Here is a 20297-nt window from a genome sequence, read left to right as displayed (position 1 = left end):
ACAAGGCGAATGTGCTGTTTTAATTTAAACACAGTTGTTGGAGACGATTGCAAAGAATACTGAATTAAAATCGAAGTTTGTTTTATCGCGATAACGTTTAGTCGCGTGCAGCGGAAACAACATTAGATTACTCAGAGAATTTGGAAGACCGGTGATTTAAAAGGGGAAATTTGTTTCATCGTGACAAAAGATAAATTCATTTATTCCAAAAATACTTTAAAGCGTGCAAATGCATCAGAGGATTAACTTTAATTCGGTTATATGTAACGTAATTGAATATTTTGCATGGAGATTATTTCAGTTTTCCAGAAGACGAGTTAAAACGTCACTGAAAACGATCGACGATATTATTCGCGAATGAAGTATCAAAATCGAGATGTTCCCATATTTCAGCGGATTAAAATTACATTACTCGTGAAATGATGTTATGCCTGAACGTATGATGAAAACTGTACTGTAGGAATCTTTGTATCCATTAGCTAGGATCTAGAACGACGAGAAATTAAAATGGCGAAAATTTCAATTTCTACATTATGATACAATTTGCTAAAGTATATTCTATAGATCAACCGCGATTAAATTACGTAGAGAATTCACGTACAGTACTTTACGGTTAATTAGCGATTCTTTTTCCCATTGGTTGAAAATCAGTGAAGATTTTCAGTCGATAGCTAATACACTTAAGTTGAATCTACAATTATCGATGTAATACCGGGACTGTGTGAAGATTTTTTACAGCGCATCTGTATATTTTTTTTTAAATTACTCCGTATAGTATATTCTTTATAGAATTTTATGCGATTGCTGAGAAAATTCGAAGCCTCTGTGACGATATAGATTATTTGTATACTTACAACATATATGCTTATATATGTACAGCTATGTAGTAGACAAATCAAATTACATCGTCTTGATGAACGATATTCTGGAAAGAATTTACCCTGCAAACTTCACGAACGTGTTTAGTTCCCATCTGTTTCATTCGTAGTCACGATAATTTAAAAACTAGTGTTCGTCATGAGAGAAAGTTCTTTTGATCAATTTACGAATTTACTTGGAATATTAGAAGCTTAACAAGCTTCACCACACCACTTCTACCGCTTCGCTATGACAATCCCAAATCAGAAATGTTCGTCTAAAAACAGTTGAAACAGATAATCTTCTCTGGTACGTTTACACAATTCATAAACGACTGAAAAATTCTATACATCCAATTAGTCAATAATGTAAACACGTAAACAGATACGAATGATGATGTTTATGCGATTTTTGCAAACATCTGTCCACTTTGCAACGAAAAACTTGCCAGTCTACCTGTATAAAACTTTCAATTAAACCTCTCGACCGAAGAGACAAGCAAACGGCAATTAATCAATATCCAATTTCGAGGTTTTCGTGAACGAGGCTTGCCAATGGAATTTACGGAATCTCTGATACGAGCAATCTTTGCATCTAAAGAAATATATCGGTCATTTCTCAAAGAAAGATTCTGGTAAAAATCCAACGCGAAAGCCTCGACCATTTCGTTGAATAATTTTTTCAAAACGAATATCATGTGCGACGAATTCCTATCTAAACTCTCTCTCTCTCTCTCTCTCTCTCTCTCTCTCATAGCAATTCTCAGCATCTGTAGACTTGAGCAATGCGACGCTTCGCGAAATAATCGCGAAAAAATCGCCGAATATGGTTTTGAAATTCGCACATGAGTCTTTGAAAATAATAAACGTGAATAGCAACGTCTTCCTCGGTTAGGAACTATTGGAAAACACTTTGCTTCTTCTGGGTTTCTTCGTGGCCTGTTCTGTGGTGCTTCTTTGGTTGGTTTTACCTGTGAAAGAGCTGCCTCGACGTGGGCCGGGCACGGCGAAATAATCAGGTCCATCTGAAAGCAAATGGGACGCAGAGGGACGAGTATTAGAGAGAAAATCCGTTGCTCGCGGAATTTCGAAGTCTCTCCTGATCCTTCGATCCACCGAGCTCCGAAAAATCTACTATGCTTCTTCTTAAGATTTACGGTCAAAGGATTATGGGTTCTTCCAATGGAAAAGTATCGAATGGGACTTGATCGAGATTTTTTCTTTGGAATCTTGTTTCATCCTTGGGATTTTCGATGGAGCTAATAGAATCGATGGATTATCAAGCATGGATTGTGAATTCTTTTAGCTTTACTTTTGGAACCTTGGACGATTCGAGGAAATTTTCATGGAATTAAAATGTATGTGTATCGAAGATGGATTATGGATTCTTGTAATGGAAAGATCGATCCAAATTTTTCTTTTGCGTTTTTGAACGATCCTCGGAATTTTTTATACGATTAGGATAAAAACTTAGTTAACTGTTATTTGGATTAAATTATGAACTTCAATTAAACTATAAAAATCAACTGCATTAAGTTAGATGGCGATGCGGAGATCACGAAGGCTATGTTAGTTTTGCTTTAAAAGGGACAAAATGAGGCCGAGTTTAGCAACGATCAACTGAAAACAAGCTCGCATGCTGCAACCAAAATTTGAGAAATGGATTAAAGAGAAGAAAGCATAGAAATGAACGTGAGATAATTTAGTTGATGAGAACGTCGATGAATCAGAATTGCTCGAGAAGTGGGAACAACGTCGGTTCATGAGAGACTGATGTAAACATCGTCGATCGATAAATTCTTCAGACCTTCTGCGAGAAATTTTGTTTCAAATTCTCGTACGTGATTACATTATCATTGATCAAACTTATAAAAATTAAGCAAAAATAAAGCTTTACGTATGTAAAATAAAATTTTAAATCTGACTTTTATTAAATCTACTTTATATAATTATAATAAAATCCAAAAAGAAATTCATGTTTGATACAATAAAATTTTATATTCATATTGAATTCTATTAAATTTGTATTGAATTATAAATTTTATTCGTTCATATACAACATTTATTCGTCGTAATAATGTAACACGTAATTTTTTTCAAATTTTTCTCCAACATAACATTGGAAACAAAAGATTCGGATTATTAAATAGAGAAGACAGAACCGACGAAATTCTTCCATCCCTTTCCAACCCTCTGCCTTCGATTCTTAATTAAAGCGTCTAATAATCAGCGAGATGCATTTAAACATCGCGAAAACGTCGTTCATTGAACTGTTCGATTTACCTAGAGGGAATCGTGCTTCTAGCCAGAGTTTCATCGTAATTATACGATATTTCGGATGCTCGTGGACAACGATGTTTGCCAAGTTGTTTATCATGGACGTATCACGGCCGGACTACGGGGTGGTTGTCGGTCGAGTTTCGATACTTTGAATCCCCGAACGAGTTTCGTGTCCACCTGAATCACGCGTTTAAAACAGATTGATATTTTCTTGCACGAATAGCGCGTAATGAAATTTTGCCTCAGGAATCCACTAAAAATGGCGCATTGATCGTTAATCACGGTTAAATCTGTAATTTCTTAATTTCTTTTTACCACAAGAGATCGTTATTTGTTAGTTCCATTAGAAAAAAAAAAAAAGAATATGTTCGAGGGAAACGTAAAAATCGAATGTAGCTGTTTCTTCGTTTTTTACTGTTTGTTAGTTAACAAATAAAACAGGAAAGCTTTAAGAGAGAAGATTGAATTTAATTCTGTACTTTTTATCAAAGGGAAATACCCTTTGTATCCGTTATTCTCTTGCTGTTTATTAAAAGGTGTCATTGTCTATTAGTTTCATTAGGAGAAAGCATACACCTTGTGGGGTGAACGTAAATTTTTCCCTCGTTCCTCATAAGAGAGGAAATTAATTATCAGTTTCATAAGAGGAAACGCCAAAAGTGAAAATAAAAATTGAATTCTTTCTCTGTATCATTCATCAAAGGAGAAGATTGTTTGCTAATTTTACCTGAGAAAAAGCTTCTTGCCATTTCACAAAAAATTCTATTCCATGATTAACATGCCTGATGGAATAATAAAGTTTAATTTTCAACGTTTTGTAAACCGAACTGAACTAGTTGTTTAACGAATAAGAAAAATCAAAGTGATGTTAAGCACCAAGGACGTGTTTATCGTGCTTAATGGCCGGAACGTGGAGAATGTCCGATCGCGTTACGACATGCGAAAAACCGGAACGACGATTTTGTTCAATCATGTACAAGCAATTCCCTCGGAAACCAATTCACTTTTGGGCGTCCTTCTAATTTCCCGAATTCGTAAATCTTCGGTTCGGGGTAGAACACGCGTAAAATTATTTTACGGTTCGCGCAAACCACGACTGTTCGGTGTTTCGCCAAAATTCACGAGCAGTTGGCCACTCGTGTATTGAATTTTACAAGCTTATCGAAAGCAGTATGAAAGCACGATAGGTAACCAAGCTTCCCAAGTGAATAAAAATGATTAGGTCGAATTATTGAATTTTGACAGGGAAAGTTCGGCAATTTGAAGATTCAAAGATATTTGTAACTTTGCAGAAACGTACAGTGGCTGGCGTAAACATTCCAACACTTACGACAAACCTTATGAATTTCATTATATTTATATATGTTGCAACACAACGATATTAATCGCATACAGATGAGGTGATTGATCGAACGGATTCTTCCCTTCGTTGCCCAGCGATATCGCCGCACAGCATCTACACAAGTCACACTCATTACTGCATAGAGAGTGGGGCTCAAAATCTTTTCAGGGGTCATGGGTCACTAAGTCAGTCAGTCTGAGAATAACTAGCCAACTGTCAACTAATTTTTGTTTAATAAATATCACATAATATTATTTCAACATAAACATTGTGTCTTCCACAGATTATTAATCTTAATTTCGAGATTAAATTCTAACAATATATTTCACGCGTTATACGAAACTTTCAGAAATTTCAAGCTCGTATCATCGTTATTAAATTGGCAAAATTAAAAATCTGAGCTTTCCTTTCGTATCATTCGCTGGAACAAAAATGGCTTTGTTGCTAATGTCGCTAATACTACCAAAAATATTTGTCTTGTTTTCCTGAAGCCTTTTTCTCATCTGGTTCTTATACCTACATTGTATTTTCATAGTATCACATTTTTTATATTATTTCAATTTTAATACACGTACCTGGGCCTAATTAATCAATAAAGACAATAGCACGCTAGTACTTTTCACAGCCGCTGTACGTTTCTACAGTTTCACATGTGACATATTTGTGGTTCTTCCGATTTCGATCGTGTTTTTAATAGTACGTCGTGCTTTGTACATTTCGCGAACATTCCAGTTCACTTTCAGTTCCAGGTGAACCTGAAACTGTCTTGGAATATTCACGAAGCGTTGGAAGAAAACGCAACGTCCTACTGAAAACACTTTCGCAAGTCTAAGAACCACAAGTCTGAAATGTAAAAAAAGTTTGAAATATCTTTGAATGTTCGAGTTGCCGGACTTGCCTCGTTAATTAGAAGAAAAGGACTCGCTCTTTCTGGAGTAATTTTTTCTAATCGGCGTATCGATCAAGCGAAACATTTGGGTAGAAAAGTACAGACCATTCGCGGAACAGAATCACAGCCTGACGACCAGGGTAAACGTCTTTCGAGCCTGGAATCACGCGATTAAGCGTAGATAGTTATAGTTTTCGAAAGATCTACCGCTTCAGAGTATCATACATATTAATCCAAAACAATCTGAAATTTAACAGTGATGTTTAAACAGTGTTTTTTTTTTCGAGCAAACCTGTCGCTTCTTCCACGTCACGTAAAAGAGCCGAAGAAAGAAGAGAAGAAAGGAACGCCGGAATGTGTGTGCACATTCGGACACTGCATCAGACCTGCGTACCTGATACTGGTCGTCCTGGTCTGGCTGAGGCTTGGATGCCGTCTTACAGGCGCTCTGTATCCTCTTCTGCACCAACAGATCCACCAGCCGCCACAGGCCGCCGATAGGAAACTCTCTCTAAAGTGTTTTGACATAAAGCCGTATACGATCGGATTTATGCAACTGAAACACAATGTGCTTAGAATGAAATATCCGGCAACTATTGTAGCATAATATAGTAGCTGGAAAGTGGATGAACTTTATCCTATTAACCGGGAAATACGAGTTAAGTCCATGATGTTTGGCTAATGGTTTCGTTATGTGTTTAGACATGTAAAATTGATCTGGAATTATTATCGAAATCTGCTTTACTATTTATTTGTAATTTTATAGTTATAGAAGTGTTATGGTCAAATCTATTTAACAGATTAATACGATAAATGAATATACAATAAGTCGACAATTTAACGAGAATAAAAATCTGTGTGGTTGGTGAAAAAAATGAGCGAACATTTATGCGTGCAAAGTTTCAATAGGATTTAGAGAATATATAAGTAGATTAGAGCGCGTGAGGTCAGACAGTTTGACTGCGCGTGAAAGGATTATGTTTTATGGATGCGTTAGCTCTCAAAATTTAAATGAAATGAAATGAAATTATAATCGCGTTAAGTAATATTCTGATAAAATGGAATTTATTTCAAAATCCAGTTTTATTTTTATGACATATCCTTTCATTACTTACATTTCCCTATATTTCATATTTTTTTATTCGTCCCATCATCCGTTTCGATGGAAATCTAATTTTCACTTTAGTCAGGTCCTCATAATAAATTGCTGCGACTACTATTAACAATTTTTAAGCAAATAAATAAATAAATAACGATAGACGAACAACGAAGAGTTTAATTAGAGAAGAATGCTTCTGCGCCGAAATTGACAAAATAGAGATTCGTCCGATCGAATAACTTAAAAAGTGTAATTTGTCATCGCTAATATTACTTAGCGTTTAAAGCGTGTTTCTTTTCGTAGTAACGATGGCAAGTAACGAAGAAGTGTGTCAGGAGATTACAGATCGTTACTTGGTGTTAATGTAACAGGAGAGGTAATTTTCTCGCGGCATGGATCGTTACACACGCGAATTATTATGTTAACGAAGAGTTATTACGTCAAGAACGACGATTGCATCTGGACAATGACGATTAACTAAACGGGACACATTGCCACTCAGAAACGAAAATTGACAAGGAAGGATATTAGTTAAATTTTTTTATTATTTATTGCTCTCGCAATAACTCTTGGAGCAACATGTGATATTGAATAGCAATCGAACGGTACTTTTCGTAATTAAATCAGCATTATTGCAGCTGAAAGGCTTGACATCGCTTGTTTGATGAAAAACGAGCATGGAAATTTTAATGAAAAATGCGAATGTACGTTGGAGATTTAAAAGTAATCTGACTAAAATCGTTGTTGTTGAAAGCTGTCTTTGCTATTAATTGTCAGTTTTTCAATTACAGAAATTATGTGATTAAATGACAACTTGTTCGACAGATTAATGGAATAATATATTTTCAATTACTAGGGAATTACAGAGGTGAAACGTGATAATCATTGGAGACATACGAATGAAACAAAAGGGCAGTGAAAAATAGTTACTTGCATATATAATATCCCAATAAGGATAAAACATAGAGAACTACATACATTATTTCTTAATTGCTTTCCATTCATAAGCTGTGAATGTTAGAAGAGATTCCAAACTGTTTAGCGACGGTATACCTTTCTTTGTCTTCGTAATTCCTAGAGTGAAAGAAATATAATGCCATTTCATCTTCTTCAAATATTTAATCTTGCTACGATCTTTCATTTTTTATATATTTTAATCTTCTTCCCATTTTATCAAATGACGAAGATTCATAAAGTTTTAGGAAGATATCCAACATAAAATTAAAACCAGGAACCATACGTACCATTGGTCTTATTTAATATTTCCTTTAAAATTCGTGAAGGGTAGAAAAAAATATAATTGGTTCGAGAATAACCGAAAGAAGCAAACAAGCTTTATCGTATTCAAAGTTACTCGACTCGTAACAATTTATATGTTTCTTAAAAGGTAAAATGAAAGAATCGTAGGAAATGCATTTAATCGCTCTCGAAACTTCTTCCCAGCGAACTGCCGCTTAGTCATTCAAGGGTTTAATCCACCTTCCGTCTGTGAAAATAGACGAGGAAACGCAAACACTTCTACACGCGTCTCTAATCATCTGTGTTAACTCAACGACGAAATTAAACAAAGCAGGTTAAGAAGTTACTCGAGTGCAACGAGTGGAAGCGTCGGTAAGCTGTTTTCTTTAACAGGCTAATTTAATGAATGCAAACGAGCAACGTACCGATGTCTAGTAAAGTGTATAGTCTTGTCCACATACCTGTTAAAATAAGCCATCAGCTGAAAAGCTGTGTTAAGGTGTTTGTACGTGCCAACTTTTATGCGTGGCAAATATCCGTAGGAGGTGAGCATGTTGTCCACGAGAATCGGACCCCAGCAAATGACAAACAGCACGACCACGGCGACCAACATTTTCACCACCTATCGACATAATCTTCTTATTTGGATGCGACAGGCTGTTCTGTTTCTTTTGACAATACAGATGTATACAATACTTTTGTAGAACCAGGAAAGTAATAACTTTCGGGTAATTACTGTTTTATCCTTTCTCTCCTTTTTCTTCCTGTTCGATCGAGTCACGATTCGAAGCGAACTCGCTCTTTCAAAAGTTACCAGTTCGTCCTACATTCAGACCCTTTTAGCCGTCACTTAAGATAAACGCGGGTTACCTACTTTGGATGAATTTTATTTCTCCGTCGAGGTAACTTCCACAATCGATACGGCTTCTTGCCAATTGTTTTCGACCATCTTCCAATCGGGCGATCAAAATCTTACAAACTTAGTGTGAATTAATCGAAGTCGATGGAGGACAGAGAGAATCACGTTCTCATTAAATTTAATCGAATTCTCCGTTTGCACACTTTTCTGTTCGCTCCTTTCGTGCATTCGAAATTAGATAGATCTAGCGAGTAGCGAGCTGCGACTAAGAAAATGGTATTGTAATCTATAATAATCCTGGTATTGCAATCCTTTTTGTGGCAACCTGTTACCAGGGATCTCTCGCACAAAAATCTGCTACAGTAATATCGATGAATTGACAAATCGAAATTTTATATCACACAGAATGATCGAGTGACTGATAATTTGTAAAATTTAATTTCTTTTACTAGCGAAATTACTGTTACGGGAAGGGACTTCACTAACGATGTTAATTTGATAGCGCAGGAGAACGTGGATTATTTTCTTACTAAACGCAGCTCGTAATAATTCGATAAAAGAAATTATCGAATTTCGAGAAACCAAGCGAAATGCGACGTCGTTAGCATGAACGGAACGTTTATTCCATTCCGATTTGGCCCGAAAGCGCTGCTTGAGATGCATAATAATTACCATTTGAATCAGTGTCAGCGGTTTGCATATGCAAATTGCCTTTTATGAAACGAATGGAGAATATCGGACTTTTATGAGCGAGACAAACTTCTTGAATGATAGTTTAATTTCGCGTCGAGACTCCATAAATCTTATGGTTATGATCACTTTCGATTCAAGAACATTAACGACGTTAAATAAATTAAATAGATTCTCGAAATTTCGTAAGAATCTTATTTTAAAACTCTCGTCGCGTTTTCTCGAAATCATCCTTTTTAACCTAAAGTCACGAGCAATAGATGGTTACATAAGGTACATATTCGATATTTCCGACATCCTAAAGAAATATTCTGACTCTTGTTTCGCATGAATCTTTCAACGGAAGAATACTTTTTCAGAAGAATTTGACGAACGTTTACTTAATATTCTACGAATTCCTATCTTCATTCTGCGGAATAATCTTATCAAGTTCTCTAGTCGAGTGAAGATCTTTACGAGTGGATGCTTCAAGCGGATAAATATACATAGATTGGATACGATATTCGACAACAAACGTTTCCATAAATCCGATGCTCAATTACAAATCCTACCTGTCTTATCGTTCGAGATTCCTCTTCGGTCTGGCCATCCTCTCTCTGGGCACGGCGACTATTTCTTACGCTCTGCCTCTGTGTCATTGGTATGGATTCCACATCGACGTTTGTCGGATTCAGTCTGCAACATTCGGGAAAGGAAAAAAGAAAGAACAAAAGAAGTTGGTGATTACAGTAGAATGCGCGATATATTCCACTTTTATAAATTGTTGCTCGCAGAAAGCATCTTCTGCAGCGGAAAACATCTCCCTTTGCTAAATTTCTCCCTTTCACACGTTCGAGGCATCTTTTACTTGCAAACTATTTTATTTCACTCTTTTGCTAGTGCAATTCCTTTAACCACGATCTTCCTGGCGACACAAAGGTGCTTCGTAACCAGGGAAACGTAGATCGTGCGTGTCTCTACGACCGTTCCGCAACTCAGAATTACCATACCATTCAAGCGTGGCTCTAACGTCGAATCACGAGACCGATAAACCGACACGTATAAACGTAATTCTCCGATAGACACTAAGATACCAGACGGCAAATCGAATCGTGTCGTATCTGCAATAATCGCTGTACTGCAGACACAATACGCATTCAAGGTAACTTTAAAGAGGATATCGCGAATTCTAGTGGAAGCATTCAGTTAATGACTTTAACGTTAAGCGAACGATTAACAGTATCGCAGAAGTCGTTGAAACGAAAGAAATTGCAGCGTGAAAGAGGAGAAAATACAAAGAGGAATTATTTATTTTCTCATGTACTCTTTTCCTTACAGAATTGCAAATTCCGAATATAATAAACAGGTTGACAGGCCAATAAACAGTTGGTAATTTATTAAAGTGGAATTCCGTTTATACGAATTACTTCTATTTATCTAAACTCTATTCGTCGGAATGACATTTTACGCAGCTCTCAATTAAAATAGAATTCTCCTGTTATACGAACTCCGTTTATTTGGACGAAATTTTAGTTGTGCAGCGTGTGATTAAAATGAAATCCTGCAGGCTGAGTCCACTTATTTGAACGTAAATTCATATCATGTTTTATAATGAAACTTACTAGATTTGTAATAACATTGTTTTCGATAATACAAATTGCGTTGTCAAAAACGTAAAACAAAATTACCTTTTGGCGTTCACGCGAACATTTTGTGTTACGACCGATCGCGGAGAGACGCGGTCGCGAGGAAAACGCGTCAGCGAGAGGCGTAAATTCTCGCTACGATTCGGTGAATCGACGCCGCGAAGTAATCGTTCCCCTGTTTCGGTTAAGATAACAGAGGTGGTTGATTGAATATGACACAGTAGTAAGTTATATTTCACCGTTTATTCCACAACTTAACGAGGATAGTTACACTGGTGCGTATGTACGAGATTGGTGGATAACCCGCTCGAAGGATACTGCTCGTTCGAAGGATGCAAACACAGTACTGTCTTGGGAGACGATGATGTGTCGGAGGAAGGCTAAGGATGGGTGTGTCTAGCGCACGGGACCATCGGATTTGTTGGTGCCGATGTTATTTAGGAGAGTGGGGGAATAGGCTTCGTTTTTAATTGGTTAAACGAAGGGTCTTAACCGCCCTCGAGAGAAAGTGGTTAGTGGGAGGAAAGGTGCAGCGTGCGTGGGAAAACCCAACTATCCCTTGTCCAGCCGTGGTAGACAATAGTATTTAGAAATTCCTCGGAACCAAATGTTTGTTTTGTTTAAAGGACCTTTTCTAAGAAATCTATGATTTATGACGGATGCTTAAGGCTACTGAGGGTACGCCGTACGGAAGAGCGGATATCTGGTGTCCGTCTGGCCCGCGGTGTGTGACCTGGGCCAGGTAGAGAGTCGCCCGGCGTAACATTTTGTTTCCACGTGTTTCTAACGAGCTCGACGGATGAAGTACGATGAACAACGACGAATTCACAGCGTTTCGATCCATAAAAGAATACCGTGTCATAAATTCCGATCGAAAACTAGGACTGGCAATGCAACTTCCCGATAGATTAAACGTTGGATCGAGCTGGCAATTTTGTGGAACGAAACAATAGGGTTACTTTGCACTGCAGCTGAACTTTCAAAAGTGGAAACTTTCCAAAGAAATTTTTTCAATTTCTCTTACGCTTGTTCGGATCTTTTATTTAATCGTGAAGCTATTTTCATAAAAATTCTCTCACTGACATAATTGAAAATGCTCTGTAACATTTTCTGAATCATTATTATATTCAGCTCTTTTTATACAATTTTTAATTACATCGAAACTTTCTACATGATAATTAAATCGTTTCATTACGGTCTGCTTTCGAATATTTCTGCTGCATATAATCAGGATTTTATATTCCATTGTGATAGACATATTAATATGCTGAACTTAACAATGACTCCTTTCTTTGGGGCTCGAGAAAAGATAAACGTTAATCGATGCAGAATTTTTGTCTCGAAGATATAGAACGAAGAGAAATTATCATGCGAACTATCTATTCATCGTTTTTAAAACTCTGCATAGTGAATAAACTATCGAGCAATTATTTCAAGAAAATAATATTTTAACCGGAGTATATTTAAACGCTGAAACAATAGAAACATTCAAAGATTATCCATACCTCTTGTTACGGCCGATCGCGGAGAGACGCGGTCGCGAGGAAAACGCGTCAGCGAGAGGCGTAAATTCTCGCTACGATTCGGTGAATCGACGCCGCGAAGTAGTCGTTCCCCTGTTTCGGTTAAGATAACAGAGGTGGTTGATTGAATATGACACAGTAGTAAGTTATATTTCACCGTTTATTCCACAACTTAACGAGGATAGTTACACTGGTGCGTATGTACGAGATTGGTGGATAACCCGCTCGAAGGATGCTGCTCGTTCGGATGCAAACACAGTACTGTCTTGGGAGACGATGATGTGTCGGAGGAAGGCTAAGGATGGGTGTGTCTAGCGCACGGGACCATCGGATTTGTTGGTGCCGATGTTATTTAGGAGAGTGGGGGAATAGGCTTCGTTTTTAATTGGTTAAACGAAGGGTCTTAACTGCCCTCGAGAGAAAGTGGTTAGTGGGAGGAAAGGTGCAGCGTGCGTGGGAAAACCCAACTATCCCTTGTCCAGCCGTGGTAGACAATAGTATTTAGAAATTCCTCGGAACCAGATGTTTGTTTTGTTTAAAGGACCTTTTCTAGGAAATCTATAAGATTTATGACGGATGCTTAAGGCTATTGAGGGTACGCCGTACGGAAGAGCGGATATCTGGTGTCCGTCTGGCCCGCGGTGTGTGACCTGGGCCAGGCAGAGAGTCGCGCGGTGTAACATCCTCCCCCCGTTGAGAGGGTACCGATCAAAATTGACATTTTTTCTTTTTTTTTTTTTATTTAATATTTCACATTCACAATTTGTCCAATTTGGACATTTGCTTTAGAATTTTTTAGCTGTTTGATTATCATGTGGGTGGCTACCCCCAGCGGGATACCATCTTCGTGTTTGTTAGGTTATATCCTTTATGAGATCTGCCGAGTGTTTCCATTTTAGTCTCATTGACATTTAAAAATCAAAATACGAGATTGCAAGTGATTCATAGTATCTTCCTATTAAAAACTGTTCCAACAAGCAATGTATTATATAATGAAAGAGCGAAATTCTTTTTCAATGTTGTTTTCTAAGGCGTAACAGTGGTGCGTCGATATTTCGGAATCAGAAAACTTTCACGATGTTACTCTGCAAAGTGTATTTGCTTTTCTACCGCGGAGAAAATATGTGACAACTGGCACTGACGTGTATACAAACTTACAGCTGCTTTTAGGCATTCAACAGATAAATTGATACACGAAATGCATAAAACAGTATGCAGATGAAAAATAGAATGGAGAAAGCTATTACAGAGTCGATCAATTTTTCAATGAATTTATACAAAATTTTCATTCGTACTCGTGTTCGCGTTTGTTTTATATCGAATGTTCATCGATGTTCATAAAAAGAACTGATAAAAAATGACAATTATAAAATATCAAGGTCACATGATCATTAATCAATCCATTCCATCGTATTTTTGAATAATTGTACAAATATTTCACTATATAAAAATGTAGATAAATATTTACAATTTTATTTTACGTTCCTGATTATACACGTTTCTACGTGGCTGATTTTTAAATGAAGTAAATCAAAATACGAAGCTAAATGCGAATAAATCAAAAAAAAGCTGACTGTGGATTTTAATGCAAGCAAATAAATCTGATGGAAAACGAATAAAAAATAAATACGAGAAAAGTAGTCTGGACATATTTGTTAAAAAATTCTAATGTATAATAAAGAGAGAATAAAGATAAAGACTCTCTAGATTCCGGAATAAACCTAGCGAAGAATTACATACTGGATGAATCGTAAAACGTTACTAATTTACAAAGCTAAATATGAACCCGAGAAAGGAAAACTTATTTCGATCATGAATCACTGAATCCGAAAGTGACAGTGAATATATAATAGAACACCACAGATTAGCATTACAAAGTCAGGAATCAATCGGAGATTTCAATTTTCGATGCGTTCCATTATGAAATATGTAATAAAAGTCAGCATCGATAACGGATCGTACTGTCAGCGAATATTACGTGAATCCTAATCGGTCATCTTTGGCGGAAACGGATCCATAGAAATGCAAATCTTGAAAACTATATTTCATAAGAAAGGATGAATTTTATTAAAATCTATCGCGCTGTTCTATCGTTCTTTCCTTTTTTCTTTTTTTTTTTTTTTTCTTTTTATCATCAATGTGAATAAAACGTCTGAATACCGAAATACACGACTATAGTGTTATGCTATTATAAAATGACATGCAATTGGACCATTCGATGGAACAAAAATATTATGATTTTTTTATCGAATAAATGGAAAATTTAGTTAGAAACTCACGTGCGACGAGATGTCAGGTGATATCGACGTTTCATAACTCGCCAAATCTCCCAACAAATAGCCGTGTAACAATAGCCCATTACGGTCAGGGGTAACACCAGAACCAAGACCAACATATAAACCTCGTGTGCACGCCACAAAAGTCCAAATTCCGAATCGCGTACGCACCAGTAAGCAATCACCCTCAGTCCAACCTCCTTATGCGTCTGAAACAGAATTTTACATCGAGTTTTAGTCTTATCTGAACTTGTCGGGGGGACGAACAGTTTATATAGTAATCGGAGTTCACATAATAGGGGATTACCCATTTTCCTCATTACCTGGTATACTTCAGTTCAGGTAATAGGAAATCACGTTTAGATAAGCGAAATCAAGCAGCAAAAATTCAGTCAATCGGGGATTAACTAAAACCTCATTTCGATAAATTGAGTTCTACTGTGATTTCATCTTTATGAAATGTTCGTGGATAGCGTAACGAACAATTATCGAAGGTTTTAATATGATTTCCTTAACGAATTACGAACTACGAACTACGAATTGCGAACTACGAACTGCGAATTATTATCGACGAACGTTCCTCTACGTTATATGAATATAATTTATTGCGTGTTCACTAATACGAATAATTATTACTACAATTATTACCTAGGCTTGCGATTATATCCGTCGTTCGATTAGAGCAGCGTCGTACGTCGTGTGTCACGTACTGCGTCGCAATGTCGACTGTCGAGAAACAGTTGTCGATAGACGCTCGTTAATTCGACCCTCGCCCCGAGGCGGTATTTACATTATTTTTGCAGAGAGATCGTTAGCCTGGTATGCGTCGCACGGACGCATACATATTATTTTCGTATGAAGCATGTGTTTGTAAATATCAGTAACATTAGTTCAATTATTTACCAATTACAAATTAAACAAGTAAGATATTTGTAATTTTCTAATTTAACTTAATAAATTTTCAATGCATGTTCGTCAAATAAAGGTTTAAAAGATCTTGAAGACGAAGCAGGTAAAAGAAAGTTTATACAATGAAAAGTATGAAAGGACATCGTAATTTTACAAAATGAATTTATATTTAATCAGCAGTGAATGAATATTATACTTTATCGTCATAATATGGTAAACAATTTTCACTGCAAAAATTACTGAAATTCATAGCATATTAATTTCAAATATTCCTTTATCCTATATCCCAAACTGTATGTCAAACCATAAACCTGAATACCACGGATTCCCTTCGCAGAAAGGAACACTTTATCGAACAGGTAGTCGCTCCATGGACTCGGTCTAGCAGTCACAAGCTATGTACATACTCGTGAACGTATTCCTCATTCCACTGCCTTACGGCATCGCATAAAGACATTTTATTAAACTATTCGAAATAGGTTTAGAAACGGCGATACAATTCTTCACGGTCGTATCGTACGCCATTTTATCGTCACACTCGCCCCATTTATTTTTACTAAACACATGCCTCCATGCGTTATCTCGTGTTCCATTAACTCTTTCGTTCTTTTGTTACCCATAACAGCCTTTTCATAGGGAAACACAAAAATGTCATTATATAGTACAGCATGTCTGGCGTATTCGTATACACGATGTTACACAGCGTGGTTGGTAACTGGTGGTACAAGCTGAAAGGGGGTGATTCTACGCGAAAAAAGAAGTCGAAAATATAGAATAAAAATTTTTCGTTCGAGGCTTTGTTTTCGAGAAAATCGACTTTGAATTTTCGCTCAGTACGCGTGCATTTTATCACGTCTCGTTATAACGGGTCGTTGTCTCGATGGAAAAATTAAAAAAAAAATTTTTTCGCATAGAATCACCCCCTTTCCGCTTGTACCACCAGTTACCAACCACCCTGTATACATAGTATTATACACATAATATTTTTTAATACACTAATCGGTGGAGCTCGGCGTTCTTTTTTAACATTTTATAATCTTATATCAAATATATATAATCAGACAGTCTGTAACTTGTAAAATTATTTGCATAATTATTATATATGTATGTTAAATTTTGACAATGGGAAATATGAAATGCAGTGACAAGATTCACCGAGAAATTCCGGATCAAAGGAATCAGTAGTGAGACCGTCTTTTAGAATGTTAGCAATAACTCGGGCGCAAGATAGCGAAGAGATAGCACGAAGCATCTCTTGACTGAAGCTGACAGAACACGCGATTTCCCGCGATTTTCCATTTCTCTTATCGATCTTTTGAACTTCTAAAAAAAAAAATTAGCCCTTTAACGCTCCGATGCACAGATGTTTGTCGCCTTGAAACTTGAAACGAACATGAAACAAACATCAGAGTCGATTTTGTGAGTAACTTTTCCTCAGGCTGCGATCATGCTGCAATCAAGCTGTGTCATACATATTTGCACGAGCCAGCAATTTCTGTAAATGGAGTATCGGAGATCGAAATTGCAAAAAATTGCTGTTTGCGATTTCTGTCTAGTTTTTTACTTTGATGAACTGCGTGAAAGAGCTTGGATAAAAGGGACTGATAACTGACGCTGTGACGCTGGATTTTGCAAGAAGATTGAGCTTTCCATTTTCTCGATTTTCTGGCTTTAGATAGATTTTAGTCGAGGCACTGTACGTGATCAAAATTTAGAAAGAAAGTTGACTGAAATCTCACAAGTAAGTTGATCGCGATACTTGCGATCAAATTTGTTGCAGGTACCCATTCGATAATTACGATGATTTTGTACCATGTCGAAGGACAAATTCGTCGAGATAATTTAGTGGACGTTTCTATTATAAATATTAATTATAATAAACCTGCAGACGTTTATGTAATTCCATATTCTCATACATGTGTATGTTAGAATTACCTAACAGAATATCTGATCTGGAATCTAAAATGAAAATTAATTCTCTTATTAAATTTTATAACGAAGCTTCTTCGACCCTAATTTAATATGTTCCTGTATACTATATAAGCTCCATATAGATCTGCATTTTTTAAATTCGTCATAAAGGCAGAAACGATCACAGTCTAATTACGAGTCCTGCAACTTGTTTCAATGTACTTATTTGCAAAGAACGGTAGTTGTTGTGCAATTAAAAGGTGGCTTAATGCGTTCAGAACGAAGCTGTACGCGGAATGTTTGTATTGCGGAATGTTTGTACTGCGGTACTTAGTTATACTACTTAAAAAACTTATATAAAGGATTTGGCCATTGAATTAAAAATCTCTAATATAAAACAGCGAGCTCATCGCAAGAGACCACGAGCAACAATGTTAATTAAACCATACTCTTTTTAAAGGAAAATAATTCTCACCTGTGTGAAGATCATAGGAATACCGAGAAGGAATGACACCACCCACGTTGTAATTACTATTTTACGTGCCTGACTTATTGTACAAGTGTACTGCGCCCGCATTGGATGAACTATAGCGTAATATCTGTAACACAGGCAAAATTTTTCATTAATTTGGCAATGTCCTATAAACACACCAGCGTGTGATAAAACAACAGTGGCTACGCGAGATTGCACAGTAGGTAAACCCATGAAGTTACATGGACAAAATCAGAATGACGAAATTATTTGAAAATATCCCAGGAATGATATCAGATCATTCGAATTCTTTAAATTGATATTTTTAAATGCGTAATTTTCATAGATTGATATTGAGGTAAACAGTGGTACATAAATTGACCCATAAATATAACAAACTGCTGTTAACGATATTCAGATATTTCTGTATTTCGCTATTACACGTTCGTAATATTTATCAAGTCTACACATATACCGAAAGAATGTAGAAAATATCAAAAATTCATGAAAATACCGCTCGATGAAATCCTAATTAAATTACATATGTATTCTTAACGAGATCATTATCCTGAAGGATCTTGGACTTATACTCGCACCCATCTTATCGTTTGCGCAGCATTATAAGCATATTACATTGTTGGCTTGGCGAGCTCTTGGTCTCATTATAAGAATGTCCACGTGACGCATGTTATCTTCATTGAGAGGATTCAACGTAGATCCGTAGGTTCTCTTTCCCACAAAATTGGAAATTTCATTCTCATCTCTTGCCATAACTACCTACGACCAGTTGCTAACGCCGCTCGGATTAATTCCTTGTAATACCTATTATCCCTTGGAGCAACGTAGATTCACAGCTGATACCATATTCGTATATAAAAAGCATTACACTAGCTGCCCAGAGGTTCTTCAGTTTGTTAAACTTGCTACTCCATCCGGGACTTACGAGAGTTTCCCAATTTTCCACACAACGTTATACAGAACCAGTTACGCTCCTACTAACTGTATTAATCGCGTTTGCAAACATGCTAATATACTCGTCCATCGATTACACTCCTTTTGAGAAAGAACTTGAGAAAAATGTTAGAAACACAGTGTGTAATTCACCGATACGTCCGCGCACTATTTCTGACTAGTTATCACTGCCAATGACAATTATTTATTCATTTATATTATTGTATATTTTTTTCTCTGTGCCAAAGGCTACCATTCGTACATAAATGAATAAATAATAAGGATATAGAACGTGTGATTTGCTTACTGATGCACTATGTTGATGACTGGAATTCGAGATACTTGTCAAGCGGATTTTCAGGAAGCGACAGACGATTATTGTCGACTGGACGATCTGCCGAGAGGCCCGCTATAATCTTCGATCCCGTGGATTTTATAGGCACCACGCGCCAAAAAGAAAATGAGGAAAGTGACTACGTATAAGAAGAGGAGTCGATAGAACCACGCGAAAAATCACGACGAATGCTTTCTTTTATGGTTACGGTTATTTCTTGACACTGTTCCGCGTTTATCTTCGTTTCTTCCATTACCTGCCTTCTTCTCATTTTCTTCGCTCCACGCCTATGCAATTAAATGAAAAGCTTCGCGACGATCGTTCGCCTCTCTTCCACATGGCGCAGCTACGAATACAAAGTGGTTCTATATTTCTAGCCTCTCTATCAATCAATTCTCTTTCCCACGACGTTCGGTGCAAACGAATTGAACAGAATCACGCTTGCAGAAGCTACGCTTTCTTCCGTCGCTCGATACCAGCAGCGCGTTGTGCAGAATAACGTCACTTTAGTGGGCGGAACAGTGACGTGATAGTTACGTACCGAATATAAATTTCAGCCTGTTTCGCTACGAAACAAACAGCTGTACCAATGTACGATATTTCATTGAAACTTTATGAAAACTCGAGACCGAATCTGGTCAGAGCTGGAGGAGGAATATACAGGGTAAATACTGTACTTTATTTACATATACCAAGAAATCTACTTTGGCATGAAATGGACAGATAGATGGAAGCTTCGTGAAGTTTCCACGAGATAATGCGAATAGCGTCAATCATAATCATACAATAAAATGAAATTCTCAATAGAAACTCTCAAATAGTACTGTATTTAAGAAGCTGTTTTGAATAGGAAATTTTATATAAATAATGAATTAATTTTATAAAATATTATGATTTTATATAATAAGAAGAGATGAAATTGTAACATGGACACCATGGACAACTAGTCTATTTATGTGGCTCTTTTACGTTATAGATTTCATACGAAATGAAGAGTATATTTAATATATTTCATGCTAGCCAGATAAAAATACGTTTGAT

At 36.6% G+C, this 20297-nt stretch overlaps 1 protein-coding gene across 5 annotated transcripts in view; it reads right to left on the bottom strand.

Moving 5' to 3' along the window:
* Positions 1-1748: 1748 nt before the first annotated feature.
* LOC117204378 (QRFP-like peptide receptor) overlaps positions 1749-20297 on the bottom strand; it is a 79186-nt gene continuing 60637 nt past the window's right edge. Inside the window, exons 5-12 of one of the 5 annotated variants that reach the window (XM_033441710.1) lie at positions 17975-18098; positions 14683-14888; positions 9807-9930; positions 8168-8328; positions 5763-5924; positions 5474-5525; positions 3141-3314; positions 1749-1882 (exon numbers count right to left, since the gene is read on the bottom strand). In XM_033441710.1, coding sequence (XP_033297601.1) covers positions 3231-3314; positions 5474-5525; positions 5763-5924; positions 8168-8328; positions 9807-9930; positions 14683-14888; positions 17975-18098 — 913 coding nt within the window. In that variant the 3' untranslated portion in view covers positions 1749-1882; positions 3141-3230. Of the gene's footprint in view, positions 1883-3140; positions 3315-5473; positions 5612-5762; positions 5925-7446; positions 7542-8167; positions 8329-9806; positions 9931-14682; positions 14889-17974; positions 18099-20297 lie in introns of those variants that run through there. The other 4 variants (XM_033441720.1, XM_033441734.1, XM_033441730.1 and 1 more) reach the window with 4 other exon arrangements.

This window comes from Bombus bifarius, unplaced genomic scaffold, assembly GCF_011952205.1.
Source record: "Bombus bifarius isolate JDL3187 unplaced genomic scaffold, Bbif_JDL3187 scf7180000007966, whole genome shotgun sequence".
Classification (NCBI taxonomy): domain Eukaryota; kingdom Metazoa; phylum Arthropoda; class Insecta; order Hymenoptera; family Apidae; genus Bombus; species Bombus bifarius.
The sequence above is the reverse complement of the archived record's forward strand: the minus strand, read 5'-3'. Positions and strand labels throughout refer to the sequence as shown.